Source organism: Eulemur rufifrons, chromosome 23, assembly GCF_041146395.1.
Source record: "Eulemur rufifrons isolate Redbay chromosome 23, OSU_ERuf_1, whole genome shotgun sequence".
Taxonomy (NCBI): Eukaryota; Metazoa; Chordata; class Mammalia; order Primates; family Lemuridae; genus Eulemur; species Eulemur rufifrons.
The window spans coordinates 266,551-294,332 of record NC_091005.1 but is presented as its reverse complement, the minus strand read 5'-3'; the positions used below and the strand labels follow the sequence as shown (position 1 = coordinate 294,332).

At 65.8% G+C, this 27,782-nt stretch overlaps 3 protein-coding genes across 7 annotated transcripts in view; 1 reads left to right on the top strand and 2 right to left on the bottom strand.

Moving 5' to 3' along the window:
• Window positions 1-1,612: 1,612 nt before the first annotated feature.
• Window positions 1,613-10,919, bottom strand: RNF166 (ring finger protein 166). Of its 2 annotated transcripts, XM_069497966.1 has the most exons (6): window positions 10,706-10,919; window positions 6,107-6,263; window positions 4,302-4,414; window positions 3,998-4,112; window positions 3,578-3,685; window positions 1,613-2,714 (listed from the first exon to the last, which is right to left on the bottom strand). In XM_069497966.1, the coding sequence occupies exons 1-6, from the start codon at window positions 10,858-10,860 to the stop codon at window positions 2,649-2,651; spliced, it is 714 nt and encodes a 237-aa protein (XP_069354067.1). In that variant the 5' UTR covers window positions 10,861-10,919; the 3' UTR covers window positions 1,613-2,648. The 2 variants fall into 2 exon arrangements, with proteins under 2 accessions (XP_069354067.1, XP_069354068.1); XM_069497967.1 differs by lacking the exon at window positions 6,107-6,263 and having other exon boundaries at window positions 4,302-4,369; window positions 10,747-10,919.
• Window positions 10,920-11,008: 89 nt separating this feature from the next.
• Window positions 11,009-18,406, top strand: CTU2 (cytosolic thiouridylase subunit 2). 4 transcript variants are annotated; one of them, XM_069497919.1, is made up of 15 exons: window positions 11,009-11,156; window positions 11,702-11,776; window positions 14,154-14,232; window positions 14,438-14,497; window positions 15,413-15,473; window positions 15,988-16,097; window positions 16,233-16,537; window positions 16,642-16,777; window positions 16,905-17,036; window positions 17,376-17,467; window positions 17,561-17,655; window positions 17,752-17,869; window positions 18,001-18,067; window positions 18,143-18,201; window positions 18,280-18,406. In XM_069497919.1, the coding sequence occupies exons 1-15, from the start codon at window positions 11,089-11,091 to the stop codon at window positions 18,347-18,349; spliced, it is 1,527 nt and encodes a 508-aa protein (XP_069354020.1). In that variant the 5' UTR covers window positions 11,009-11,088; the 3' UTR covers window positions 18,350-18,406. The 4 variants fall into 4 exon arrangements, with proteins under 4 accessions (XP_069354020.1, XP_069354019.1, XP_069354018.1 ...); XM_069497918.1 differs by having other exon boundaries at window positions 17,983-18,067; XM_069497917.1 differs by having other exon boundaries at window positions 17,962-18,067.
• A 38-nt stretch (window positions 18,407-18,444) lies between these two features.
• The window catches only part of PIEZO1 (piezo type mechanosensitive ion channel component 1 (Er blood group)), a 46,042-nt gene continuing 36,704 nt past the window's right edge, over window positions 18,445-27,782 (bottom strand). The window contains exons 24-51 of the mRNA XM_069456610.1: window positions 27,542-27,695; window positions 27,217-27,460; window positions 27,029-27,125; window positions 26,770-26,941; window positions 26,189-26,278; window positions 26,044-26,120; window positions 25,649-25,720; window positions 24,903-25,003; window positions 24,595-24,706; window positions 24,463-24,519; window positions 24,209-24,381; window positions 23,900-24,006; window positions 23,487-23,684; window positions 23,109-23,367; window positions 22,848-23,036; window positions 22,494-22,770; window positions 22,032-22,161; window positions 21,812-21,959; window positions 21,511-21,725; window positions 21,222-21,380; window positions 20,974-21,121; window positions 20,146-20,334; window positions 19,914-20,006; window positions 19,641-19,813; window positions 19,440-19,562; window positions 19,286-19,365; window positions 19,010-19,199; window positions 18,445-18,920 (exon numbers count right to left, since the gene is read on the bottom strand). Coding sequence (XP_069312711.1) covers window positions 18,671-18,920; window positions 19,010-19,199; window positions 19,286-19,365; window positions 19,440-19,562; window positions 19,641-19,813; window positions 19,914-20,006; window positions 20,146-20,334; window positions 20,974-21,121; window positions 21,222-21,380; window positions 21,511-21,725; window positions 21,812-21,959; window positions 22,032-22,161; window positions 22,494-22,770; window positions 22,848-23,036; window positions 23,109-23,367; window positions 23,487-23,684; window positions 23,900-24,006; window positions 24,209-24,381; window positions 24,463-24,519; window positions 24,595-24,706; window positions 24,903-25,003; window positions 25,649-25,720; window positions 26,044-26,120; window positions 26,189-26,278; window positions 26,770-26,941; window positions 27,029-27,125; window positions 27,217-27,460; window positions 27,542-27,695 — 4,277 coding nt within the window. The 3' untranslated portion in view covers window positions 18,445-18,670. The remainder of the gene's footprint in view (window positions 18,921-19,009; window positions 19,200-19,285; window positions 19,366-19,439; window positions 19,563-19,640; window positions 19,814-19,913; window positions 20,007-20,145; window positions 20,335-20,973; window positions 21,122-21,221; window positions 21,381-21,510; window positions 21,726-21,811; window positions 21,960-22,031; window positions 22,162-22,493; window positions 22,771-22,847; window positions 23,037-23,108; window positions 23,368-23,486; window positions 23,685-23,899; window positions 24,007-24,208; window positions 24,382-24,462; window positions 24,520-24,594; window positions 24,707-24,902; window positions 25,004-25,648; window positions 25,721-26,043; window positions 26,121-26,188; window positions 26,279-26,769; window positions 26,942-27,028; window positions 27,126-27,216; window positions 27,461-27,541; window positions 27,696-27,782) is intronic.

Sequence of the window (27,782 nt, the reverse complement as noted above, 5' to 3'; positions counted from 1 at the left end):
TTCACTTCTGGTTTGTTGGGGTTCACTCTGGTGTCCCCCCGGGGCAGATGCCCACAGATGCCACGTCACTGAGCGACACCGGGCCGCAGGGAAGGAGGGACGCTGTGTGGTGGCTCTCAGCTCCTCCCTTCCTCGGCCCCTGGGAGGGGCAGCAGGAGGGGGCCTGGGCCCAGACAGGGCGGAGGGGGCCGTGTTCAGCTTCATGGCCGGGGCAAATGAGGAGGGGTTTGGGGGCCGTGTGAGCCAGGCGGGCCCCTCCTCCAACACTCCTGCCTCCTCCCCTTTCACTCCACGCCGCCCCCCGCCAGTGTAGTAGTGTGATCAGGGGCCACGTCGCCGAGGACAGCGACCACCAGGTGGACCCTTCTCTCCCTCCTGCCCCCTGAGTCAGCTCCTGTCAACAGCAGGAGCGTCAGCGGGCCATGTGGGTTACAGCGCAGCCCCGAGGTGGTGGTCCCAGACCCACGTGAGCTGGGGCCTCCGCTGCAGCCGCCTTCCGATTCCCCCCAGGGGCTCTGGCTGGATGGGCAGGCGCAGGGGGCAGGGCCGATGGCCTGGGCCAGTCCCAGCCACAACCGTGCCCTTGGCCGGCGCAGACCACTGGTGCCCCCCCTCCCTTGGGGCGTGGCGGCTCTGGGCCCCCAGGGCCCTTCGGTGACTGACGGGGAAACCCAGGCGCCGTCTCCCGAGGTGCTGCTGAGGTCAGGGCGTGCCGAGGCAGGGCTTCCTGGGCACCGAGGGTCATGCCCTGTGATGGCTCCCTGTGTCACCGGCGGGCAGGCGAGGGGCAGGCCTGGGCCTGGAGTGCAGCACCCGTCTCTGTGCCACTGGGCAGCCCTGGGCCGCCCACGGGTGTCACGCGGCTTGGCTGGTGCCAGGCGTTGCGCACTGAGGCTGGGACCAGCCCCGCTGAGAGGGCTGCCGGCTGGACGGGCACCAGGTGCAGGCCCAGGCGGCACGGCTCCCCCGGGGCATGCTGAGCCGTCAGCCTCCTTCTGGAAGGCCATGGGGGTGGGGGGCAGCGCTGCTGTTCCCCAGAACCCGGCACTGCCCGCGAGGGCCTCCCAGACGTGGCACCGCATCGGCAAGGGTCAGTCCTCAGGGGAGGTGGGGACCCAGTGGCCCTCCACCAGGGCACGTGAAGGCAACTCTGTTTCTAAGGCAGGTGATTGTTGCCCAGATAACCAGTTTCCCCTCGAGGTGCAGCTTGTGGGCGTCCTGCCTGGCCCGAGCTCCGGCCTCAAAGCTCAGGAGACTCGGCCCCTGGAGGGAGTTAGGACAGACGCCTGGTACTGGAGGGCGGGGAGGCAGCAACGGTGCCCTGCCTGCGATGACAGCCACCCTGGGAGAGGCCCTTGGTGACTGTGGAGCAATGGGGACCCCACGGCCCTGACGGTGGCCCTCAGAGAGCCACTTGCAGCTGGTGTGACGGCCACGATGCCCAGAAACCAACCCGGGAGCCTGAGCCCCAGACCGGGAGGTGCAGGAGGGAGGCCGAGGCCAAGGGCGCACTCCGGCCGCAGACGCCTGCAGGCTGTGGCCGTGTGGGACCTCCTGGTGCCTCCACACTGGCGCAGAGTAAGACCCGCTGGCCGGGCTGGAGGTGCTCCAAAATGTTTTATTTAAACTGTTTTTAAAAGACAGCAATAATTAATGCCACAAACAGAACGAGAGTGCTGACGAGTGCTCCCCGGCCCACTCACCGCCAAGCAGGCCCCTGCCTGGGCTCTGCCGCTGCAGGGGGACGGGGCGCCTGCGGCAGGACGAGGTCAGCTTTGGCAGGTGACAGCGCTAGCCAAGGCCCGTGCCCTGGGCGGGAGGAGGCCCCTGCCCAGCCCCCCTGTGTCGGCCAGGAGTGGCCACAAGCAGCCGAGGTGTTGGGGTTTCTTCCTGGTTGTCGTCACAGAGAAACCAGCCACCCGCGGGAGCCCGGACGCACAGGGCCGCCCCCCACGCCCTGGCAGGATGCCGTGGCCCCCTGGCCCCCAGGGCCGCCCCGTCCCTCCTCCCCTCCTCGCGCTGATCCCACATTTATTTTTGATTGTTTTTTTAAAAAATATAATTTTGTAAATGTTCCATAAAAATACTATTATCCCTAGTCAAACACAGATATTGCAATATGAAGAGTAACTGCTTTGTCTTTGCCCTATAAAACTTGAAAAGATTATCACACCGGATAATATAGAAAAAGTGCCAGGATCTCCAAGTATCACAAAAGCCAGTACCGAGTGCGCACGGGGAAGCGTGGCCGGGCCGGGCGGGGCGTGGCCTGCACGGGGCAGCTCGGGGCGCCAGCCAGTCCCTTCTCCCCATGAGGAGGACGTCATGGCTGGGGAGAGACGGCCGGCTGCTCTACGTCCCAGGGACCGGCGCTGCCCCACGAGGCCGGCTGCTTGGCCCAAAGCACCGAATAGCCCAGCGACGCCGGCCAGGGCCGTGGTGGCCCCGCTCTGCCGGCAAAGGGACAGCTGGCCAGCCTCTGTCCCTCCAGGCCAGGGGCTCGCGGGCGGGCTCTCCGCGGGCAGGAGCGGAGCCTCCCGTGGTCCGGCGAGGCATGTTCCAGTGCAGTGTGGGAGCCGGGCGCGGCCCGGTCCCTGAAGGGCAGCGTCCTGGACCCCGGGTGCGGGCAGGAGGCTGCGCTGCCGCCTTCAGTTCTCCGAGAGAGACAGGGCCAGCGCGGCCTGGAAGGCGGCCTCCTCGTCAATGCTGTAGTCCTGCAAGACAGCAGCTGCGGTCGGGGGACGCAAGGGCCCCAGCAGCCAGGCCACCCCTCCGCTGTCCCCACACAGACATGGCCACCCCTTCCGGCCTCCCTCCGGCAGGGCAGCACCTGGCCCTGTGTCCCACAGGACAGGTCCTCTGGGGGAGTCAAAGCACCATTCGCACGTGTGACTGTCACCTGGCTCTGCCTGAGCTCCCTGAGGGCCCAGTGTCTGCAGACACGGTGCCCAGCGACTGTGCGCCAGGTGTGGGGTGGACGTGGGGCAGGGGAGAGCTGAGCTTCCAGCTCGGGCTCAGGGACCGGGGACTTGGGGTGAGGCCAGCCAGGGCTCCGTGACCCACCACAGTCTGGACCTGGGGCAGATGGGAGTGTGAGCCGGGTGGCTGGCACACGGGGTGGGGACGAAGCCGTCACCAAGGCTGTCAGACAGGCCCAGGAGTCCCCACAGCCAGGCGTGGTCTGCAGGCCTGGGGGCCCGGCACCTTCTGACCCGCCATGGGTGGGACGCCATGGGTGGGACGGGAGAATAGAGGTGGAATGTTCGGAGGGGGTGAAAGTGCCCCTGGATCTCTCTAGCAAGAAGCCTGGCTCATCCGAGGGGGGTCTGTGGGGTGGGCAGCCGGGAAGCCAAGGAAGAAACCAGCGGGCGGGACCTGCCCTGTGCGGAGCCCGTGCCCTCGGGGCCTGGTGCCCTGCCTGTCACACCCCCTATGGCACCCAGATGAGGGTGCAGCCCTCATGGCCAGCTTTTGTGTTTCCGGCTCTCCCTGAACACCAGGACCCCGAGGCTGGCAGGAGGGTGGGGAGGGGATGGGATGGGGGAGGCAGCCCCCTGCCGGAGGACAGGACACCCACCACGAAGGTGTCGTAGGAGAACTTGTGCCGGTGGAGCAGGTGCTGCAAGAAGTTGGCGCTCTTGTAGCTGGGGTCACCCCAGGGCATCGCCGAGCAGATGGGGCAGACCTGGAACGGGGCGCCGGGGACATGCTGAGCTGGGGGAAGGGCACAGGGCGGGGCAGCCCCACCCAGCGGGATGGGGGCGCTCCCAGGGTCCCTGCGCCCCGGTCAGCGCCGCCCAGCGTGGGAGGGTGTGCTGGACCGCGGTGCGGGCAGCTCGGCCTGGACTCTGCCGTGCGCCTGTCACCGCGACCCCACCTCACCCTGAGGACGCAACCGCTCACGGGCTCCCGCAGGTGATGCTGGGGCAGGGGGGGAGGAGGAGGAGGGCACCCCTGGGCTTGTGGGGAGCAGGTGCCCCGGCCGGCGCCCACTCACCACGCGGTTGGGGTCGCTGCGGTGGCTCTCCACGCAGTGCTTCAGCAGCTCCTGCTGGTCCAGGTTGCGGGCGCCGCAGTACGGGCAGGCGAAGGTGGACCTGTTGGGGATGTTGCTGGCGCCGCAGCAGGCGGGGTGAGTGGCGGCAGCGGCCCGGCCTGCACCCTCCTCCTGGCCCCCAGCACCCCCGGTGTCCCCAGCCCCAGGGCATGGCTTCCGCAGGCCCCTCCTGCAGTCTGGCAGGACCCCCGTGGGGACCTGGCCAGCCGAGGGCCCCGGCCTCCCCTCCCCCAGCGGCTCCTACCTGGGGATAGGCTGGGACGTGGGCACCACAGGGGCGAACTTGGGGCAGTTGGCCATCTGCTCCTGGACCTTCAGGCAGGAGGACACGTGCACTCTCATCTTGGCCAGGGTCACCTGGGGCAGGCAGGGGGGCAGGGCGGTCCTGAGGGCCCGGAAGGACAGTCCTGGGGAGGCTGAGCCTCAGGCGTCCAGGACAGACAAAAGCAAGCATTGGTGTCACCTGCAGTGAGGGGACCCCGTCCCTTCTCCTAAAACAAAGGCCCCGAGGAGCACCCTGCAAACGGGGCTTCCGGGAGAGACCTTGTGAGGGGCCAGGTGGGGAGCAGATGCTGAGGGGAGGAGCCAGAGACCCGCCGCTGAGCAGCGTGGTCACCGCCCTTGAGCTGGGCTGCTCAGACCACTGCCCGCGGAAGCGTCACGCAGGAAGGGGCGTTTTTTTAGGGAAAAACATACCTCCTAATGGGAGGAGCCACCAGGAAAAACTCTCTTGATGAAACTCCTAACCAGGTGTAACAAACACGACACGATAAACTACCCCCAGGCCAACCATGAGTCCTGGCAGCACGACCTGGCCAAGGGCAGAACCCGGCCCAGGGGACGTGGAAGGGGGCAAAGATGCTCTGGTGCCTGGCCACAGGTAACTCAGCACAGTTTAGATAAACGACGAAGAGGCCGTGGCCAGCCCTCCCTGGGGGGTGGAGGCCGCCAAGTCCTGCCACTTGGCGAAAGCCACGGCTCGGGAAAACCATCTCGCAGAGCGGAGGGGAAAGTGAGGGACACCTGCTTCCGTGAGCGCAGTGCACGTCCTCAGCAGACAGCACCCCTCGGGTGTCCGGGGAACAGGTCCTCCTGGGGTCACTGCCGAGGGCCCCTCTGGACGCCAGCCCGGCACCGAGCTCCACCCGGGGCTGCCGGACACTGAGAGGCCTGGCACAGGCCTGGTTGGAGAACGGAAACGCCACGGTGCAGGCAGGCTCCCGGGTGACACGGAGGATCCCGATCTCTGTCTCCCAGGGGACAGGAGCTTGGCCAGGGCGCAGCCTGGGAGGCGCCAGGACCTGGCTCAGCCTCACCACCGCCCGGGCCCAGGGCAGCCCCGGACACCTCGACCTTGGGACAGAGCACCAGGGGCCGCCCCCCGCTGGGATAGCACCGCGGATCTCATCGACCCGAGACACGGCAGAGGCGGGAGACGTAAATTCAACGCGAACCCCTGGCTGCTCAGTGCACGGGAGCCGCTGAGACAAGGGGACACTGGCCAGGGCCTCCCCCCAGAGGTGAGCAGCATGTGCGTCAGGCAGGGCGGTGGGTGCAGGTGGGCTCAGGGGCGGCAGCGCCCCATCAACTGGGCTTGGCGCTCCTGGGGCTGGAGGGTGCTCGGTGCCGGTGACACCTTCGACTCTGCCTGTGGCTCTGCCTCTGCCTCAGAGACCCCAAGAGCTGTCCCCACCCACCCCCCGCCTGTCACAGCCTGCAGTGGCGGCTGGCAGGGGAAGCACCGAGTGCTGAGGCTGCACCTGCGGGTTCAGCTCGGCCCTGGGCTCCCTGCATTGGCTGCGGTGCAGGTGCGCAGGGCCCACCGCGGGGCCCCCCCGGCTCGAGGCTGTCACAACGGGAAGCAAGAGATGGTGGTGGGGGACGGGGCCTGGGTGGGCCGCCTCGTGCAGGGCCAGAGCAGCTCCTTGCTCAACAGGAAAGGGAGGCGGCCGGCATCCCCGTCCCCTGCTGGAAAGCGGAACCTGTGGCCAGAGCTGCCCCATTCAAAGCCCCCTCCCTGGCCCCAGGGAGGCCTGAGTCGGCGGCTACCTTCTTGCTGCAGCCCCGGCAGGGCGCCTTGTAGGACGAGAGCTGCTTTTCCACGTGGGCAGCCTTGTCCACCTTCTTGGGGTCGAAGGGCAGGCGGCAGAGTGGGCACAGGGGCGAGGGCACCTGCAGGCAGGGCTGGAGGCACTCCCCGCAGAACCTGCAGGGGACACGGGCGTGAGGGCCAGCCGCTGGCTCGGGCCTCCCGAACCGCACCCCGTGCCTTGCTCAGGCCCCCCTCTGCCCTCGCACGCTCGGGACACGAGGGGACGGGTCCTCCACTGTTGTCAGTAACTCCTGTGCCCGAGGCCCGCCACCTGGACAGGCCCCTTGGGCTACGAGCTGACGTGGCTGCTGCCCAGCAGCAGGACGCTGCTGTTCTCTGGCACAGGCAGAGTCGTAGCTCTGGCCCCCAGCACGGCATCAGCCCAGGAAGAGCTCCCCTGGGCTGGGGCCTGGGCTCTGCCTCCCCAGACTCTCGGGGTGTGGGGACAGCCCAGGGGGACCCCGGGGACTCTACGAGTGCTGTGCTCTGAGGAGTGAAATCGCCGGTAGTCAGGGGAAAGGAAGCTGCCGGGCCCAGGGACAAGGCAGGGTCAGAGCCGGCCAGGAGGCAGCGCACCCTCAGGTCTGGGGACAGTCACCAGCCCTGGGACAGCTTCCAGGCAGGAGGGGCTCCGCCTCCGTCTGGGCAGAGGCTCAGCGGACGCAGCGCCCGCGGCGCAGGCCTGGCACACGCTTGGGTGCCCGAGGCTCTGCGGGCCCCGAGCTCCTGGCCCTGTGCCCTGGAGACACCGGCGCCGTGAGAACAGCGCCCTGTGTGCGCTTGGCTCCGGCAGCAGGAGTCTCCTGGCCGCGCAGGTCACGCTGTCCCACCAGCACTCACAGCGCCTCCCACTCCGCGACGCAGGCGCGGGAGGAAACCAGGCAGCAGGGACGCGGCACGAGGCCCCCTGGCGCAAAGAGGGGAAGGAGTTTGCGCAGGGCGGCCCGGTGCAGCCTGAGGAGTGGCGCCATGGGACACGCACACGGAGGCGGAGCCCCACAGCCCCCAGGCTGCATTGCAAACATTGATAAATTATGTTTCAAAATGAAAGGACTAGGAAGTTGGAGTGGGGCGGGCGAGGGGCACTGTCCCAGAACCCACAGAAAGACGCCACTTTGCAGACGGCTTCACTTCCCCCCGTACCCCGTGGGCAGGCTGGCCTGCGGGTGGGATGCAAGAATGTGCTGGACTCCCAGATGCTCCTCTGGACTCAGGGGCCACCAAGAAGTCTGCACACCCTCCTGAGGACAAGGCCACGCTGGCGAGGGGGAAGGGTGCGGGGGGAGCCCCTCTGCCCTCTCTCCCCAGAGCTGGCTTCCAGGGGAGCCACCGCCTGGCTGGCCACTCCTGCACCTGAGTGAAGGCAAGATTCACACTAAGACCTGAGCCCTGTCAGCGAAAGTTCCTGACACGCCTTTTCCCGCAGAGTACAGAGGCCTCACTCGTCACTTACCTCACCCGAGCGTGGCGAGGTGTCACCAGGCAGGTTTCCAAGGGAGACACCAGCCCCCCAGTGTCCCAGTGAGTGTTTCTAGAACTGTCCCTGTCCCTGTCCCTGCCTGACAGCTGGGCGGCCTCTCACCTCAGCCCAGCACTGAGCAAGGTGCTGGCGAGATGGTCCCCATGGGGGCAGGGAGACCTGCCCACAGGTGTTCTCAGCCCAGGTGTCCGTCAGCGCACGGACAGGTGAACCACTGTGCTGTTACAACCACAGCAGGTCACTCAGCCACGAAAAGGAGTGACGAGGCTCTGACACCACAACAGGCGGGGAGGCCGTGAGAACCGGATGTGGAGTAAACGCCGAACACGAAAGACGGGACCGTGTGGGGTCCCCCTCTACGAGATGCCCAGCATTCGTCCAGCAAGGACAAACCCAGAGACAGCGGGTCAGTGGCTGCTGGGGCTGTGGGGGGGCGGGATGGGCCCTGGTGTGTCTGGGGTGGTGGCTGTGAACACACGAGAAGCCACTGGGCAGTAGGTACGCTGTAAATGAGCGAGGTGTAGAGCATGTGGCTTCTATCTCCAGAAAGCTGTTAGGGCCAAGCGGAGGATGGGGCCACACAAGGTGGCCGGCTGACCACAGCCACCTGCTCAGCACAAAGCCTGGGAAGGGCGACCCTGGGAAGACACCCAGGAGCTTGGTTGGGGGACCAGCGCCCTCGTCCTCCCCCAGCAGGACACAGAGACACTCAAGAGGGAACACAGCCCCGCCTGCAGGGCAGCCCAGCTGGCCCCATGTCCCGGCCCTGAGGAGCAGGAGGCAGAACCAAGCATCCCCCATCCTGCGGCTGGTGGCCTAGTTTCCAGTGACTGCCACCCCGGTGTGCTGAGAGCCAGCAGCCGCGAGCAGCGCCCACTTCTCCCACAGGAAGTTCCTACCAGCGTCTGCCCAGGGGCTGGTGCTGAGCAGCTTCTCAGCCGGATGAATTGGCTGAGGCCAGTGGGTGTGGGGTGTCAACAGCCTCGCGGAGGCGACTGGGACTGGGACTGCGAGCGTGGACACAGGTCCACAGTTGCTCCTCTGATGTGTCGCTCCTGCCTGGGCCTCCTGCACACACCAGGAACCAGGACAAGCCAATGTCTCAGAGATGTACAAGGCCAGCAGGCCAGGCCCCCACCAAGACCTGTCATTGCCTGACCAGGTGGGGACTGCCTTACAAAGGCCTTCCAGGCAGTCTTGTGACCTGCAGATGTGGCTCACTGCTTGGGCTGTCCCCCAAGTGTGACAGCCAGCAGGTCCTGCTGGGCTCCAAAAAATTGCTGCGAGCTCCTCTGCACAGCTGCGCCAAGGGGCCTCCTGCCCTCCCTACAGCCCTTCTCCTGTCTGCGTGCTGGAGCAGGGTGCCTGCCGCCCACCGGGACACTGTCACCACAAGAAAACCTACTCTGGGGAAGGAAACTGCTTGTGGTCAGGGAGCTCTCGGAGGAAATCAGCCCATCAGCAAACTTTTTAAAGGAAATACGTGAGCCTTTATGCCTTCTGTGCCCATCTGCACACGCGCCATGGCGACACCTGACCAGAAATCGGGAGAGTTAGAGGCAGCAAGAGAAGACCCAGACAGCAAAGCTGGCAGGAGAGCCAGCAGGAACCTGAAGGCACAGGCTGCGTGGAGGGCTCCTGCAGCACCACGCGGCCGGAACTGTCAGCCCTGCCTCTACAGTTCTGTGTAGCCCTGTATTCTGAGAACTACGGCTCAAGAAAAGATACTTGGGGGGAAAGAGCAAACGCTGATCTGTGCAGATGAGGAAACCAGAATGCTGTGGTCCCTGTCAGGGTGAAGGGACCGAAGCCCATGAAAAACGCTTTCTAAAGTGAGACCAAGCCAAGCCTGACAGCTCTCAGCAACGGCCTCGAGACGCAGAGCAGAAGCACACACCCACCAGTACGTGCTCACAAGCAGTAAGTCCCGCTGGGAGGCTGCCCCACCAAACTGTCACAGCGGAGTGTGACTGAGCAGGAGCAGCACCCTTGGCGCCCTTACAAGAGAAGTCGGCAGAGCTCTGCTGGTGTGGGCAGGCGCCTGTGCCGCCTGACACTGGGGGCCGGGAAAGCAAGGCAGCTCTGGATCCTGGCTGTCCCTGCCGCCTCCCTGGGTGACTAGCACACACACCCCCGGCAATTCCAGCTCCCTCTTTGGATCAGGAGACTCTGAAGTCAGCTGCCTTTTTTTGCAAAATGTTCTGGGGCCTCCTACCTGCCTGGGTGCACTGGCCCAACCCCACCTCCTCAGCAGCCTGGTCTGCGGGGAAGCCCTCCTGTCCTCCAGCTCCACGCGCCAATTTTGCTCAAGAGCTGTATGCAGCACTTAGGGGAGAGGTCTTGGAGCAGCCACTGAGCCCCGCTCCTGCCCGACCCGAATGGCAGCTCCAGAAGACTTGAGCACAGGTCCCTGCATGAGGAGAGGCACGTCGTTCAAGTTTCTGTTCCTGAAACACCCAGGGGGCACTGGTGCAGCTGGGAACCCTTGCAAAGTGCTTGGTGTCTGGGCCCCTGCGGGCCAGCCTGGGACTCAGTGATCAGTGTGACTCGAGTTCTTCAAAACATAACAACACACCACCAGATTCCAAACCAGCCTGTCTCCTAACTTTAGGGAACTCCTGTAGTCAACACAAGCAGACAGTAGGTCTGAAAAAGAGTTGACAGCAAAAGCCACAAGTCATTTATTTACAACTATCCGCCCCACTCCACCAGACCGAACGGACAGCGACTGGCGCAGCGGTCGTGTCTGCGGCCATCTGAGTGTCCGGGCGGCCCGCTGTGGCCGTCAGCAGCCCCTGGGGGCCCCCGCGCCTGGGTAGCGCTGCAGGTAGTCCCCGTGTGCCCGCGGGGTGGTCGGATCGAGCGCCTGGAGCCGGCGGGCAGGAGCCTGGGCTGAGGACGCTCCCGCAGAGGGCAGGGACCGCGCCGCGCAGGGGAGCCCAGATCCCCGACGCGCCCCAAGTCCTCGCGCCCCCGAGTGTCCCCGCCGGGGCCGCACCCAGACGGCCGCCGGCCTCGGGACCCCTCCCGGAGCGGGTCACAGATCCCCGCCGCCCCCCGGGCCGGGCGCGCTCACGTGTGACCGCAGCTGCCGATGGCCACGGGCCGGTGGTAGACCTCCAGGCAGATGGGGCAGCTGTACTGCGCCTCCAGGCCGCTGTCGCCGCCCGCGGGCCCGGCCGGCGGCTGCCGCTGCTGAGCCGAAGCCACCAGGCTGCGGAACATCGCCATCCCGGGGCCAGGCCCGCGCCGCCGCCCGCCCCCTGTCCTGGCCCGGCCCGGTCCGGCCAGGCCCGCGCGTCACGGCCGCGACGGCGCCGCGCTGACGTCATCGGAGCGCGCGCGCCCCGCCCGGCGCGCGCCATAGCCGTGACGGCGCTGCGGTGGCGTCATCTGGGCGCGACCTGCGCCGGTGCCGCTGCCGCGAACGCCGCCGTCTGGGACCGGACTCCGGCGGCCATGTGCCAGGTGGGCGAGGACTACGGGGAGCCGGCGACCGAGGAGCCACCGCCGGCGCCGCGGCCTGGGTAAGCTGGCGGCCGTGAGCCCTGCCTGCGCTTCTGGGCGCCGCGCTCCGTGACCCTAGGGGGCTGTCGGTCCTCGCGCGTCAGCACCCGCGGGGTGGCCGTCAGGCCGGGGACGAACGCCCGGGGAGGGGGCTCGCCCTACTGGCTCGCACCTCTAATTCTAGCAGCCACTGGGACGGCCCTGCCGCTGACAATGCCATGGAGGCGAGGTCGGCTCGCCCTGCCGCTGCGACCCGCTGGTTCCATTTCTCCCCCAGGGCCACACAGAACGAGTTCTGTGTCTTCCCTCGGTGCCAGCCCCTGAGAGATTGAGAGGCGGTCTTTCTGGGCTAAACGTTCCCCTCAGAGCTTTTGTCTTTTGTCGGTAGTTTGGACAAAACCCGAGCCATGGTGTGTGTGTGTACCTGGGTGTCTTTACCTGACTCAGCTCAGGGTGAGAAACAGGAGCTGAGCCCCCAAAGCCTACTGGGAGTGGGGGGCACGTAATCTGTGTTCGTGTTCTCTCATGTTCTCCGTGTTTTCTCCTCCCCCTCACACCTCCAAAGCCGGGAGCAGAAGTGTGTGAAGTGCAAGGAAGGCCGGCCGGTGGTGGTGATCCGGGCAGGAGATGCCTTCTGCAGGTGAGGCCTGGAGATGGGCAAGAGACCGTGACAAGCGTGGTCTCGTTCAGCAGCCAGGATAGCCCCAGTTTCCGAGGCTTTATTTCTTCCTTTTAAAAGCATTTCGTTACTTTATTCCTACTTCTAATGTTGAATCCAATTACTCTGGTGTTGAAAAGGTGAGAGTGTTGATTTCCTGTTTGGGTAGCAATCTCCCGTGATCCAGCCACAGGTGGGGGCAGGAAAGGCTCTGATGGAGAGTTGAAAGTGGGGGGGGGCCTAGATTGGAGTAAAGTGTAGGAGGGACGGGGATTAGGGGGCAGCTGGGATACATCTAGGGGCAGATCAGAGCATCCTGGGAACCCTGGCAGGTGCTCTGGATGAAAGTTGTTTACTTCACAAGATGCCTTTTTTTTTTTTTTTCTTTTTTTTTGTGGGGGGGAGAGTGGGGGAGACAGGGGCTTGGAAGGAGAGCTCCAGGCTTCCCCAGGTCTGGGGGAAGCCTTTGGGCCAGAGCAGAGGCAAATTCCCAGAGAGGCCGGGGCATGAGGATATTCCATTTTATCCATAATTCTTCTGTGGTCTTGTCACTTCTTCCTTGGGGTCTGTTTTAATGTTTGATTGTTTCCATTAGATTCACAGCTCTCCAAGGGCAAGGCCCAGTTTCTCATCCTAGTCCTCTCAAGGACTAAGTTGTGTACTTTTTTTGCTTATCATGTGTCTGTTGAATGAGTGAGGACCTCACATTTTAAAATTGGTCCCCAAGAATCTTGGGCTCTGTTTTCTAAAATGTTCCAAAACTGGGGGGGAGGGTACTGAGTAGAGTGTTTTCCACAAACTTTCTCGTTCGTGACTGTCTTTTGGCAGCCTGGTGGGTTGGGAGATGAGGCGTGTGCCACCTGGGAATGCACGTTGGGCAAGGCGGGTCCTGCTCTAAACACCCAGGAGCGTCTGAAAACGATGACCGCTCAGTCTGCTGGAGACGTCACTGAGGAGAGGAGCTACGGTGGCTCCAGGCGAGGCTTTTGTGGCCACTGGGGCCCCTTCTCAGGCCCAGAGGTTTCCCCACCACGCCTGTGCGGGCCTGAGGATGGTTGGGAAGCCAACCCTCCAAGTGGAGGTTTTGGAATTCTAGGTTTTGAGCGAGGTTCCCCAGCAATTGTTAAGAACAGGCGTATGTAGGGAAACCCTGGCCTTGACTGACCCAGAGCGGGACAGTGTGGTTTCAGGAGTCCAGACACGATGTGTCCATGTGAACCACGCTTGGATCCCAGCTAGTGGTACAGAGAGCGGCAGGTGTTCCTCACCCACAATGGGCAGGTGAAGTGCAGCACCCATGTCCCCTCTCGGTGAGACTCGCTACACCCTGAGCTACTTCCTGGGGAGTCACCTCCGTTTCCCGTCGGCACTTGCTGGCCACCGGGAGTCCCTGGACCCGGTGTTTTGCTATTACACACGGAGTTGCCCATGGGGTGTTTGGTTGGCTTTGTGTTGGGGGCCCACTGGCAGGGATCGCTGTATCTGGCAGGGAGGAAGAGAGGACCTGGGCACGGCCCCGGGCGCAGTGTGGCCTCCTCGGCGACATTGCTCCCCTCTGTGCCAGGCGCTGCTCTCTGCTCTGACTGCCTACCAGGTTTGCAGGGGAGCGTTAATGCCGGTTCCTGGGTCCCGCCCCTAAATTCTGACTCAGTTGGCCTGGGTGATTCTGGCGTGCAGCCAAAGCTGAGAACCTCTGACCTGGTGACGAGAGTCAGCTGGAAAGTTTATTAAGAACACAACTTCCCAGGCCCTGTCTGGAGTTGTGATTCTGTGGGTTTGGGGGACGAGCCCAGGCCTGTGCATGTGTGTGAGCCTCCTGGCCACTTCCGGGCCAGGTGGGCCCAGCACACTGGAGAGCCAGCTAGCCGTGGAGCCCCAGGGCGCTGGGTCCTTGCTGCAGCCTCTCAGCGTCTCCCCACTTCACCCCAGGGAGGTGTTGCTTGAGAGCAGGTCAATGACTCATTTTCTTATGGGGGTCGGGAGTAGCCTTGCCCTGCATGTGGCTGAGTCTGTCCACTCTGCCAGCTGGGTCCTTCCTGAGCACCAGTGGGTGCAGGTGGTGCCTGGGCTCTGGCCCCCTTGGGCGTTAGATGCAGCCCCCACACCCCATGCAGCTCACATACGGTGGGGATTGTTGGGGGGACCCCAGTGAGCCTTGCACTTGCCCTGGGGAACCACAGCTGGGAGGACCCCTCAACCCCAGTCCCCTTTGCAGCTCTCTGGGCAGAGCCTCAATGTGACAAAGTTGCTTTTAGAGGTGAAAATTGCTAAGGGAAGGAAAATGTAACCGGGCAGGGCCCCGAGGTACTGCCGGCGGTGCGGGTGTAGAGCTGCCCCTCAACCCGGCGTCTGGTTGCAGGGACTGTTTCAAGACCTTCTACGTCCACAAGTTCAGGGCCATGCTGGGGAAGAACCGGCTCATCTTTCCGGGCGAGAAGGTAATGTCTGAGTCCCGGGGTCTGACTGAGCAGCCTGGCCCTGAGGCTCGAGGCTTCTGCTGTCCCTCCCACAGGTGGCCCGGATGCCACAGCCCTCCAGCCCCTCCCTGGGCTTTGGGGGTGGACTTGTCGTCTGGGGCTGTCCACGAGGTGGGGCAGACACGCGTGTGCTGGAGACGTGGGGTTCAGTGCTGTTCTCCCCCAGGTGCTCTTGGCGTGGTCCGGGGGGCCTTCGTCCAGTTCCATGGTCTGGCAGGTCCTTGAGGTAGGTCCGCACCACCCTCCGGGCCCAGGCTGCCGGGTGGAGCTTCAGGGTGAGGGGACTCCTGGGGCTCTCAGCAGTGCCCCAGTCGAGCACTGTCCATTTGCTTGACCTGCACAGCAGCGTAGTTGCCGGAAAACACTGGTCGCAGCTCAGCAGAGTATGAGCTGAGGGGGGAACGGAAGGGGGGTTGCAGGGTGGAACGGGGAGCAGCAGTGTAGGCTGAGGGTACGGCGCGTGGCAGGGGGAGGGGGACTCAAGCTGCACATGGGCGGGCGTGGCTGAGGGTGGTGGGGCTGTGCCCTGGGGCCAGCTCCGATGTCCAAGGCCAGTCTCTCCACACTGTCCGTGGTGGGTGCCTACTGGAGGAGGCTGTGGCCGTGGGAGGGCAGGCAGGATGAGAAGGCAGGGGTCGGTGGCCCAGGATGGCACCCTGTGTGGCACTTCTGTGGCTGGTTTTCTGCTCTCACCTTAAGGGCCCCTGCACCTGCCTGGGTGGTGTGTGAGGTCGGCCCCTGCCCCCACCACCTGTCCAGCGCCTGGCGCTGTTCTGTGCCCAGCCACACACTGCTCTCTGCAGCTTGTTACTCTCCTGAGTCCCAGGATGCTCTGAGTGGTCAGAGGTGCCTGGGCAGGTGGCACGCTGGCCCCTGCGGACCCAGTTTCCTCTCTGGGGCATCGCTGGGACCAGACGTCAGGGACAGGCTGGTGAGGAGGGGAGTGAAGACCCCGTCCGTCAGACTGTGCAACCTTGCCTTCGGGGCCTGCTTGGCACCAGGTCCCAACGGCCTGGTCTGCTAAGTGGGGGTCACTTTACCTTCTAGGAGGGCACGAAATCCCGATGAGAAACGTTCTCAGCCAGGAAAATGTCCCATGACTTGTGGCTGGGGACCATGTCTCTGACACTTCTCCCCCCAGGGCCTGAGTCAAGATTCTGCCAAAAGACTGCGTTTTGTACCGGGGGTCATCTACGTTGACGGTACGTGTGACTGTCACTCCCCCCAGAACCCAATTGCCTGGGGTGGGCCCTGCAGCCCGTCTGTCTGGTAGGACTTGTCGCTAACTGCCGGTGCCATCCCCACATTGAGGCCCTGGTGGGGACGTTTCTCTGACGGGGGCAATGGATGTGTCCACCATTGGACGAATCACTGTTCCTGGGTCTCAGCCCATCGTCAAGAGGTCTGGGGGGGAATGGCAGGCAGTCCCCGCCACGGGGCCTGGGGACTGAGCAGGCGCGTCTTGGTGACGAGGGCGGGGTGTGCAGGGCCCGCGCTGCCTCCCTAGCCCTGGTTGCGGCGGCACAGCCACAGGGGAGAGCCCCGTCCGCTCTGAGAACACACCCCTGGGAAACAGCATCCTGCAGTTTTTACAGAAACTGCCACACAGCGCCCAGCCTCAGAGGACGTGTCCCTGTGGTGGTGGCCCTTGGTCCCCCCACCTGGGCTCTTCTGCCGTAAGCCAGGTTATGCCACCTCATCCTGCCGGTTTTTCAGAGGGAGCAGCCTGTGGCCAGAGCGCAGAGGACAGAGCCAAGACGCTGGCTGAGGTGCAGCTGGTCCTGCAGACCTTCGGACTCCCATGGCACTTGGTCACCTTAGAGGAGGTGAGTTGGCCTGTCCCTGGAGGCGACCTCTGGGTGTGCACATGCCTGCTCACTGGGCCAGCCCTCCGTGTCCTCGTGTATCTGTGAGGGTAGGCGTGGGCCTTGGCCTCACCGCCCTCTCCCGCGTCCCGGAAGGTGTTTGGCCTGCCGCCGGCGGTGCTGTGCTGCTCTGTTGCGGAGCCGGCGGGGGCCGAGGGGGCCTACAAGGCGGCTGTGGACAGTTTCCTCCGGCAGCAGCATGTGCCTCAGGCTGAGGGCGCCCAGGACGGCTCCAGCCCGCCCCAGGTGCAGGGGCCACTGTGCCAGCCCCACATGCAGAAACCCCTGGGCCCTCCGAGCCCAGCAGGGTCGCCTGCAGCTGCCCAGACTGAGGCTCTGTCCAGACTGTTCCACTCGGTGAAGACGCTGACGGCCAAGGAGGAGCTTCTGCAGACCCTGCGGTGAGCACCGTCCCCTCCCTGTCCTGGCACCCCCCCCCATGGTCTCTAAGGACCCCACCTTGGGGTCCTGGCCCCCCAGGCCTCTGAGGCAGTCTACACTGCAGGAGCCACCTGATCCTGCACGTGGCCCGAGCCCACGGCTACTCCAAGGTGATGACCGGGGAGAGCTGCACCCGCCTGGCCGTCAAGCTCATGACCAACCTGGCGCTGGGGAGAGGGGCCTTCCTGGCCTGGGACACGGTAAGCAGGTGCCCGGGGGCCCAGAAGGCCTCCCCGCCCTCCTCCTCCAGTCCTGGGGTCTTCCGCACAGAGGTGGGGGGTGGGGAACACACTGGGACCTCAGCCACACCGGCCCCGCCTCCCCCAGGGCTTTTCGGACGAGCGGCACGGGGACGTGGTGGTGGTGCGGCCCATGCGGGACCACACCCTGAAGGAGGTGGCCTTCTACAACCGCCTGTTTGTCGTTCCCTCTGTCTTCACGCCGGCCATCGACACCAAGGTGAGCGGCATGGCCCAGGTGGGAGTGGTCTCCGCTCCACAGGGTCAGGGGTCACCAGTGCACCTCCAGGGACCAGAGCTACGTCCTCTGTCAGTGCCAGTAGGAGCGTTCCCCGGGGTGGGCTATGAGCCCACTCTGTGCCTTGGAGGGGCAACAGGCAGCCGGCCACTGGTGCTCCGTCCCTGAGAAGGATGAGGGGCTGTCATGATGCCCCTGTAGGCACACTGTGTGTGGGGGGGTCATCCGATTGTCCCTCCGGCCCTGATAAGGGCAGACGCGGGGCCCGGCTGCGTGGAGCCCCTCGCCTGGTGCCACACAGCCCCTTCTCGTCGTTCCTAGGCCCCCGAGAAGGCCAGCATCCACCGGCTGATGGAAGCCTTCCTGCTGCGGCTGCAGACCCAGTTCCCCTCCACTGTCAGCACTGTGTACAGGTGAGGGGTGGGGGCCGAGCCGCCACCTGCACTTGGGCCTGGGATGGAGCGAGGCTCTCCTGAGTGTGTGCCCTGCTCCCCTGCCCCCCACAGGACGAGCGAGAAGCTGGCCAAGGCACCCAGGGACAGCCGTGCTGCCGGCCCCCGCTGCCTCCTCTGCAAGTGCATGCTGGACGTCGACGATGCTGGTCTGTGCCGAGTCTTTGGGGTGACGTGGGGGGGCCAGGGAGCAGGTGTTGGGGTTCAGCAGCACCAGGGTCCCCTCGGCCTCTCTCTGCTTACAGATAGTGCCACAGCCTTTGGGGCTCAGACTGTGTCACACCTCTCCCAGATGCAGCCACCCACTGCCCTGGCTGAGGCTGGGACCCCCCCAGCACCCTGCTGCGGGGGCATCTGTGGGAGGTGAGTCCCTGTCCTACTCCAAGGCCAGCCCCGGGCAGCTGTACCAAAGGGCGGGGGAGGGGCTGCCCTCCCCTCACTGTGCCCGCACTGAGCAGCTGGGGTGGGGCACACAGCCAGCTCTGCTTCTGCAGGGAGAGCCCCCGCGTCTGCGTCATCGAGCAGCTGTGCTACGGCTGCCGTGTGAACATGAGGGACCTGGTGAGTGGGGCCCCAGAGCGGGCAGGGGCAGGTTCCATGGCCGCACGGCCCCTCACCACATTGGCTCTTCTGCAGCCCTCCCTGGACCCCTTGCCCTCCTACATCCTGGCCGAGGCCCAGCTCCGCAGCCAGAGGTACCAGTGCCCCTCCTGGGAGCCCCTTCGGGGTGGGAGCTCCGGGGGCTGGTTCCCACTGTGTGGCGTCCCCCGCAGAGCCCCGGTCCTGCAGGAGGTCCAGGAGTATCTGATCCTGGACAGCGACGGGGAGGCCGCTGAGAGCTGAGCCTCGAGGACTCGAGTGCAGGGACAGCGGGCACCTGCCCCAAGGAAGGCAAGGCGTGGGGGCTCCTGTGACTGTATAAATAAAAATGTTTTTAATTAGAAAACTCTACAGTACGTAAAGGGAGGGCCACCTGGGTGAGGGGACAGGGTGGCAGCACCACACGGCGGTGGGGACACAGTGTCCTTCTGGCAGCAGCAGCAGCAGCAGCAGGGCTCAGGTGGGCCGGGAGGAGAGGTCACAGCTGCTCCCCGGCCCTGGGAGTGCTGCGTGCCGTGTGGCCCCTGCCCCGTGGGCCGCCCCTTCGTCCTCAGGGCGCCTGCTCTACTCCTTCTCTCGGGTCCACTTGATCATGGTCTCCGGCGAGCGGTACAGGAAGATGAGCTTGGCGTACAGCTCCTCCTCCAGCTCCAGCTCGCGGGTCTCCCGCACCAGGAAGATGTCCTGGCACAGCTTGAGGATGCGGTCCACGCACGGCAGCTCCTCAAACATGATGGAGTGTGAGATCTCGCTGAAGAAGCCGCGCACAAACTTGCCGATGACCAGCACGATCGACACGTACAGCCCCATGATCCTGCCAGCAGGACGGGGGTGAGTCCTGGGGCTGCCGGGAGCCACCCGCCCCCTGCCAAGCCACAGGACGGCCCCGTGCTGCACACTCACCCGTAGCCGGCCAGGAAGCCGAGGCTGGGCGGGCTGACCTTGTCACTGAAGATGACCATGGGCAGCAGGTTGCAGGCAGCCTGGCAATCCTCCAGCTCAATGACCCACCACTCGAGGAAGCCGGCGGCCCCTGTGCCCACGCGCTCCCTCCGCAGCTGGAGACGCACGCCCAGGTAGTCGGCCTCCTCCTCTGTGTCAGAGCCAGGAAGCGGTTGGGGCCAGGGCTTCCCCTCCGGCCAGGGCCCAGGTTGCGTCCTGCCCCCACCCCACACTCACCGGGCTGCAGCTGCTTCACCGGGTTGGCTTCGGGCCCGTTGGGGGCACGGATGTACTTGGGGAAGAGGTTGGGGATGACCCTGTGGGGAAGAGCCCGCAGGTCAGGCCCAGCCGGCCCTCCTGCCCACGTGCTGCCCTGGCCCAGCCCACTCACACGGACTGGTCCGAGGTGCCCTCCAGCAGGCTGGCCAGCTGCAGCCTCGCGGTGCTGTTGGGGGCCAGGTCCAGGGTGTGCTTCTCGTTGGTGTACTCCACGGTGCCGCCCTTGGCCAGGTCCCTGCAGGGGGCACAGCGTGAGCCACTGGGGCCAGGGCCTGGCATACGCCCTGGGCCCCACCCCGAGTACGGGACCCACCTCTGGAAGTTCCAGGTGAAGCGCAAGGTGATGTCAGCAGTGCCGTTGTGCAGCTCCCGCTTCATCTGCGCCCGGCTCGGGGGGCTGATGCGCCACAGCGCCCCGGAGCTGCCCTCGATCTGCGCGGTGACGATGTCCTCGGGGCTGTACTGGCTGATGAACTGCATGGCCAGCTGGGTGCAGAGGGCCCTCGTCAGTGGGTGCCGCCGGCCACCTCCTCCCCCAACAAGCTGTCCCCTGCCCCCAGGCAGTGGCAGGGTGGAGGCCACTCACCGGGTCGAGGTCGAACTGCCCGGACAGCTCCTCATAGGTCTGGGCCGTGAAGGGGATGATGGACGGCTGCTGCGCGCTCATGGTGAACAGCGGCTGGGGCGGGGGACAGGGTGACTCGGGCTGGGAGCCTGCCAGGACCCGTGCAGGGCCCACCCGGGGCCCGCGAGGACAGGGGAGGGTGGTGCTGCGATGTTGGAGCCCCCAGTGGAGGGGGCTCAGCCCAGGTGCTCACCTCGTAGCCACCCAGCTTGAGGGTGACGGTGACATCGATGGGCTGGTTGACGACGCCGACCACGGAGCGCACCAGCGACATGAAGAGCAGGGGGAACCAGATGATGGCGATGAGGAAGAGGATGATGAGGCCACCCATGCCGTACTTGACGACCTTCTTCTTCTTCTGCCCCTTGGGCTGCGGGTATTTCTAAGGGGGTGACACAGGATGAGACAGGTCACCTGCTCAGCTCTGGCCTGGCTCGCCCGGCAGCCCACAGTCCAACCTCGACGCAGACTGCAAAGCCACCGTAGTCAGGACGGACGTGGGTCCAGAAATTAACCCTCACGTTAGGGTCAAGTGGCTTCAGACAAGGGTGTGGGTGGTCTTCCCCACACAGTGCCAGGGAGCCCTGGCCCCACACGTAACTGAGAGTGAAAACTACACCTCCTAGAAGGAAAAGGCGAGTATTCAAGACCTTGGATTTGGCAAAGGACTCTGCCCTAACAAAACGCAGCCAAGGAAAACGCGACATCATCAGCCGACACCACGAAGAGGCCAGGAGACGGCCCACGGCGTGCGAGTGACGTGTGATGGTTAGGGTATGTGACGAACGCTGGCAGTTAAGAAAAGTGTACACGGGTGTGAAGGTAGGGAGCTACCTCCCTCAGCTGTTGAGTTACAGATTGAACTTGGAGAGCTCTCTCAAGCAGGAACCGGGACCCAGGTCCGTCCCTGCTGCTCCGCGGACGGCCTGCCCCTGGCAGTGCCGAGTGCCCCCTGGCAGAGATGCCACAGGCCTGGCTCTTGCGCGGCAGCGCACTCGGCCCCCACCCTGGGCCCAGGTACCTTTTCTGTCTCGCGGCTGCACTTGATGATGAAGATGTTGGCGTAGATGTCCTCCACGCACATCCAGCTGGACAGTGACAGCGTGGTGTCTGTCCACACCCAGTCCATCACTGCCCGCAGCTCCACCAGGAACGGCACCAGCCGGAACCTGCCCACAGCCGGGGTTCCGTCAGGGCGTGTCCCACGCAGGCCTGGCCTCGGGCTGCGCCTCACTCCCCCAGACTCCCCCAGGCCAGACCCACACGCACCCCTGGAAGAGGAAGAGGTTGAGGTGATTGTACTTCTTGGTGAGGAAGTTGCCGAGGATGCGGGTGGGGTAGCCACAGCGGATCTGGTAGGCGGACAGCGCGAAGTAGATGCACTTGACGAAGTACCACAGCTGGGCCACTGCGTTCTGGTTGAACATCCTGGGTGGAGCGGGCAGGTGAAGGCTGGCTGGAACCAGGCTCCTGGAGGCCAGAGCCCCCACATCCCCAGCCCTGCCTGCACAGCAGGGGGCAGGGACCCCCGAGCACCCGCCCGGGACGCGGCACCCACCTCTCGGTGACGGCGGGCAGGATGAAGAACATCCAGAGGTGGATGGCCAGCACCAGGACCACCTGGAAGGCCAGCTTGCCCAGCACGGTCTTGCGCAGGTAGAGGGCGCGGTCGACGACCATGGTGCTGAACTGGATGAGCAGCATGACCAGGAAGGCCTCAGGCACCTGGTCATCTGACAGGGAGGACGTGATGTCTGTGGCCGCCGAGTGCTTCTGTGGCCAGGAGAGCACAGGTCAGTGGCGCCGCAGCCCGGGCCTGCCGGACTCCACCTTCTTGGGGGGGTCCCGACCCGGCTCACCCCAAAGGCCCAGAAGCCAAAGATGATGATGATGAAGTCAACGACGTCTGCCAAAAACATGAGGGCGTAAACATCGGTGGCCGCACGGTACTTGGTATGCAGAATGTCGTGGAAGAAACACCGCAGGGGCTGGTACACGCTCTGGGCCCTGTGGGCAGGTGGACTCAGCTGGGTGCTGCCCCCCACCCCACCCCCGCCACCCCCAGGCCAGGAGACTCACAGGGCCAGGCAGAAGCTCTGCAGCCGGAGCCCAGCTGCCCTCACTCTTTCCCGGGAGCGGCTGGGCTGCTTCTGTCTCACCGAGGCAGCCTCTGTCTCCGCCATCTCCTCCTCCTCCCCATCCTTAGCTTCTGTGGGGGAGAAGCCACCCCTTCCTGAGCCCACTGGGAACTGGGCCAGCCTAGGGCTCCTGCCCATCCCAGGAGGCCAGCAGGAACCACCCAGTGTTGGCAGCAGCAGGCAGCTGGGGCTGTGTCCCCTGTGGGGCCAGCCCCGTCAACAGACCCCACCCTGTGCCTGGGGGGCAGCCAGGGCCATCCTGGGAGCCGGGCAGGCCGTGCAGGGGGCCTGGTGGCCTCATCTGAAGGAGAGGCCCTCCCTACCCACCTCCCCAGAAGTGTGGGGGGCGGTGGCTCCCCGTGGACCACTTGGGGCCGGGGGGCTGTGATCTGAGCTACGGTACCGATGGCGGCTGGTCCTTCGGGCCCGGGGCTCTCTTTCTTCTTCCTCCTCAAACGCAGACTGATGTGCCTCGTGCTGCGGCGCTTCGGCTCCGTTTGGGGCTCTGGGGCCCCATCCTCGGCTCCGCCCCTCACTTCCACCTGCATGTGGTCCTTGGTGGTGGCCTCAGGGACCCCTGGATCCTCTTGGGGCCCCTTCTCAGCCCCCTGCTCCTTCCTGCTAGTCCTGTCGCGCTCCTTGGACAGCGGGTCATCCTCGTGGTCCCAGAGGCCGTAGCACTGCGGGAGAGGGCAGTGAGGAGGCTGGTGGGCGCTGGGTGAGCGAGCGCTGCCCACCTGGCAGGGCCGAGGCTCACCAGCAGCTGGGAGCGGTGGAAGAAGAGCGCCATGAGCTGCACCAGGTCGCACTGGACGTAGCCGTCCGTCTTCTCCAGCCCCAGGATGCGCGGCGGGAAGTAGGGCTTGTTCTCGTAGCGCCGCCGCACGGCCTGGCTGTTCCAGGGGAAGAAGCCGAACTGGAACAAGTACTTGGTGACGACTGTGACCTGTGGGGAGGGGGCTCAGCACGGGGAGGGGTGGGGGGTGGCTGCCCCACGCCCACCCGCCGGCCCACCCACCTCGGTGAAGATGATGGCGGTCATCCAGAAGCGCTTGCTGGGCCGTGGGATGGACAGCATGGCCCACAGGAAGACCAGCACGGGCAGCACCAGGGAGTTGGCCGAGGCCGTGACCATGTGGTTGAGGATGATGACGAAGTAGCAGAGCAGCTCCGAGTGGGCGGCCACGCACTGGTACGCGGCCCGCAGCAGCCGCAGCACCCGGCCCTGGCCCTCCGCGAACTGCTCCGCCTCCTCCAGCTCCGGGATGCGCAGGCACCTGCGGGAGACCACCGAGCTGGGGCCTGGCCGGCCGCCATGGGGATGGTGGGCTCCTGGCTCCAGGGTGGCTCCCCCAGATTCCCCCCACAGGGCCCGGCGAGGGCAGCGTGGCCACACCTGTCCAGCAGCAGCTCGCTGGCCGTGCGTGTGCGGATGTGAGCGCCGGCCGGAAGTTCCTGGGAGCCGCGCAGGGAAGCCTTGGCCTCCCCGGGTTCGGTGACGACCTCCTCACTACCGCTGCGCGTGTGGTAGCCGGTGCTCAGGGGGCTGCTGGCATCAGTCATGCTGCTCAGCTGCTCCTCGGCCCCCAGCCCACTGCGGGAGGGAAGCAGGTCAGAGCCGGCCCTGGGCTCTGGGCAGGGGAGAGAGGAGCCCATGGTGCTCTGGTGGACAAGGGGAAGTGAGATGGGTGGCTGGGCAGGGCCGTGCCCTTCAGTGGCCACAGCTCAGGCCTGGGCACTCGGTGCCAGCCTTGCTTGGGGCCACAGGGAAGATTCTGGCTCCCGAGCAGCCCCAGGGCCGGCACCCACCTGGATGCTGTGCTCGGTGCGTGGTGGGCCTCCAAGGGTCCTGGCAGCACAGCCCCGGCCTCGCTCGTGTACAGCTGGTCCAAGACGCCCAGGCTCACCTCTCCGTCCTGCAGGGCAGCGGGGGTCCCCAAATGTGGTGCAGCCCGGGGCAGGGCCTGCCAGGGGTGGGGGCACAGGAGGAGCAGGACAGGGGGTGTGGGGCCCTGGTGGGCATGACGTGGGCCCAGCTGACTAGCAGCTCGTGCGACGATGAGGATGGTGAAGGAGTGGAACGTGGGTGGGCGGGGAAGGGGCAGGGCCGGGGCTCACCCGGAGGAGCTGCTGCGTGAGGAGGTAGCGCTCCGCCAGCAGCACGTCACTCATGGTGCGGTGGTGCCTGGTGAAGTCGCGCAGCCAGTGTGTCAGCCCGTCCACCAGCGCCTGCCCCAGCACCCACAGGAACTGCGCCATGCTCAGCACCCGCTGCATCACGTGGCTGCGGCCTGCAGGGAGCGCAAGGGGTGCTGGAGAGGTGGGCGCGGGCCCTGAACACCCCCAGCCCCCAACCCCTCGGGCCCACGCACCTGCCACCTCCTCCTCGGGGTCCTCCTCCGGCTCCAGCTCCTGGTTCTGGCCACCTCCTGGGAACAGGGGTCTGGGTCAGTGTCTCGGGCCCTGCAGCTCCCGTGCCAGAGCCCCCACGCCCGCCAGCTCACCTGGGCGCGGCTGCCCCGCCTGCTCCTGCTGGGCCTGCTCCCGCTGGGCCTGTTCCCGCCGCCGCCGCCGCAGCACGGTCTGGGCGTTGGTCACCCACGCCTGGTACGCCATCTGCAGGCCCGGCCCTCGAGGTTAGGACTGGGGCCTCCCCAGGAAGAGGAGGACGAGCCCAGCTGGGATGGGACGGGCCTGGCCCCAGGTCCCCGCTGTCTGTGCCCCCTGGGGACCTTGGTAGTGGAGCTCCTTGAGGGGCTGTGGGGCAGACACCTGGCACGTGCAACGCACCTGGCCCATCACTGTCACTCACCTGGAAGGCGCTCTGTGCCGATGGCCTGGGGTCCTCAGGCAGGGCCTCCTCCTCCTCCTCACTGTCCGACTCAAACAGGAAGTAGTCCCCGGAGTGGATGACTGTAGGCAGGGAGGGGCTGAGAGCTGGCCTCCCCCTCACGGGGCGGCCCCCCAGCACCCAGTAAGACTACTTGGGTCCATTTCTTCAGTTGGGGGGGGCCAGTCCAGGCCCAGGTGTGCTGCTGGCACAGGCCCCCCGGCACCCACCACCCACAGGGCCGAGGCCCAGGTGCCACCCATCCCATGGGGAGAAGCCCGGGGCAGGCGGGGGAGGGCGGCACATGCACAGGACACAGGCCGGCGGGGTGGGCCGGTGCAGCGTGCTCGAGGGCAGGCACGGTGCACAGCATGGGGGTACAGAGAGGACAGACTGCAGATCACCAGCAAACACTCAGACGGCGCATCCAAGAGTTGCGAAAGCACAGGAGAAAAGGCAGGACTGTTCTGGGGCCCAGGTTAAGGCAGCACCCGGCCCATTACCAACGTGCGGCTCAGAGCAGGTTCTGAGGCTCCAATGGGGGAGGGGCTCACAGGGAAGGCAGGGGGAGGGGAATGTGCTCGGGCCAGAGGGGCTCCCCCCCACCCAGACAGGGCTGTGCGGGTCCCGACGCTCGGAGCCTGGGGGCCCAGGTGGGGTGGAGGCAAGGAGGGAAGCTGAGACAGCAGCTGAGGGAGGGGTGCCTGGGGCAGGCCCGTCGGGGGTACCTGTGGCGTGGTCCAGCCAGGGCCGCCACCACTGTCTCCGTGGCAGGGAGGAGCCCCCTGGACTGCCAGGCCCTGTGGAGGGGCAGGGTGAGCTTGAGCGGTGGGGTGTGGGGACAGCCCTGGAGGCTGCGAGAGCCACCACCTTGGGGACGGGGTGGACTTAGAGCTCCAAATGAGGGGGGTGTGGGGTTGTGGGGCTCGCCCTGGGGGAGCAGAAAGCCCACAGTGCAGACAGTTTTGGGGCAGCTGCTGGGCCTGCCAGACAGAGGTGACCACGTGGCACAGCACAGTGGGCTGGGAGCCCTGGGGCAGGGCACAGCACGGATGCAGGCAGACTGGGCACAGACATGCTGACACGGGGGCCCCCTGCGGTTCTGGGCTCCGTCCACACGCACCTGGCTCCTGGCCGGGGTCCTCTGGGCAGCCGCGGCCGGCCCGGTGCTTCTCCTGCTTGGTGCGGATGCGCTCCATCCTGCAGGGGAGGGGACTCAGCACGGCGGGGCAGGGAGCCCGGGCGTCCCCACCCCAGAGGGCACGTACTGTCTTTTGAGCTGGGCCAAGGACTTCTCCTCTGCCTTGCGGTGGAGGTCGATGCTTTTGAGGCTGGCAGCGTTGTAGAGGGCGAAGCCTCTGTGGGAGAGGACAGGGCATGGCCCCGGGGACTGGGCCCCGACTCCTCCCCGCGAGCCTGCCCTGCCCTCCCCGCTCACGCTGTGGGGAGGCGGCTGCACCACCCACACCCCGCCCCTCCATGTTGTGCAGTGAGACAGAGGAGACCCTCCTGCCCCCTCAGTCTCATGCAGTAGGAATCGTCCAAAGAGAGGCCGGTAGGTGTGACGCCCACCCACCTGGCGCCAGAGCTCAGCCTGGGGGAGGGAGGCCCTCTGCTGGGGAGTTTGAGACACTGCCACGGCCCTCCCGCTGCGGTACGCTCAGGGCTGAAACGCCAGCCGGCTGGACTGGGCCCGTGCCCGCCCCCCGAGGGTTCAACCCTGCTTTCCCTAACAGAGCCGGCGTCCCGGTTGGCGGGAGCAGAGTGGCAGTGCCAGCAGGTCTGTGTTCAGCCCTTCAGTTCCCCTGCAGGGACGAGCCAGCCTCATGCAGGGCCTAGCAGCGCCCACCTGGAGGCCTGCAGGGCCGTGGCCTGCAGGTCGGCCCTGACGTGCAGGAAGTAGCGGCTAAGGAAGACTCGGCGCTGCAGCAGCAGGAAGAAGAAGCAGATGCTGTCCCAGATGATGCCGGCCTCCTCCACGGGCAGCAGGCAGTCCTGGTCTCGGGCCATCATCTCCTTGGCTGGGGGACAGGTGCGGGTCAGGCTCAGGCTCGGCCCGGGCGAGTGGGCGTCCCAGGCAGCCCGAGCCCCACCGCCCACACACTCACGGTCGTAGTAGCCTTTGACGGTGCACACGAGGCTGAAGAGCTGGATGACCCAGCAGAAGCTCGTCTGCATCTGCTCCACGAACACGCAGGACAGGAGCTGGGGGGAGGAGCAGTCAGCCGGGCCCCTTCTGGCAGAGAGATGGGAACAGGGGACCAGGCTGGAGCTGAGAAGGGCGGGGCCGGCTCACCGAGAGCATGTTCTTGGAGATGATGACGGTGACGTTGTAGAGGATGAGGCAGTCCCACAGCACCAGCTGCGCCCGCGTGTCCTTCCGCAGCAGGCTGGTGCCGAACAGCAGCAGGTAGAAGCAGGCCAGCAGGTAGCCCAGCCCGAAGATGCTGATGCGCGTGGCCCCCGTGACAAACACCACCACCAGCACCAGCCAGAACAGGTAGCGGAACACGGCGACCTTCAGCATGTCGAGGTAGGACCTGCGGGCAGGGCTGTGACTGCGGGGCCCCTGCCACCCCCTCCCAGAAGGCCCCCTGGCGGTGGGCGGCCAGGCCCCCCACCTGCAGTGGATGAAGTTGGGCACGGGATTGGGCTCCCCCCGCAGCGGCTCCAGGCGGTCAGTGTTGGTGCCGGCCACACGCTGCCACTCCTCCGTGCGCTCGGCTGCGAACACCTGCCATTGCTGGGAGGCGCAGAGCAGCAGGAGGAAGTCACCTGCAGGACACGGGAGAGGTGGCCGCGCCGCACCCCAGCACGGCGCACACGGCGGGGTGGGGCGTGCGCTGGGCTGTGGGTGACACA

Bases quoted from the DNA above. Each gene is read 5' to 3' on its own strand.
- RNF166 (XM_069497966.1), bottom strand. From the start codon at position 10,860: ATGGCGATGTTCCGCAGCCTGGTGGCTTCGGCTCAGCAGCGGCAGCCG. The intron at 4,415-6,106 runs GTAGCCGCCGAC...TGCCTGCCCCAG, and splicing joins GCCGGGGCTGCAGCAAGAAG to GTGACCCTGGCCAAGATGAG. The intron at 3,686-3,997 runs GTGAGTGGGCGC...GCCCCGTTCCAG, and splicing joins GCAGCGACCCCAACCGCGTG to GTCTGCCCCATCTGCTCGGC.
- CTU2 (XM_069497917.1), top strand. From the start codon at position 11,089: ATGTGCCAGGTGGGCGAGGACTACGGGGAGCCGGCGACCGAGGAGCCA. The intron at 11,777-14,153 runs GTGAGGCCTGGA...GTCTGGTTGCAG, and splicing joins GCAGGAGATGCCTTCTGCAG to GGACTGTTTCAAGACCTTCT. The intron at 16,778-16,904 runs GTAAGCAGGTGC...CGCCTCCCCCAG, and splicing joins CCTTCCTGGCCTGGGACACG to GGCTTTTCGGACGAGCGGCA.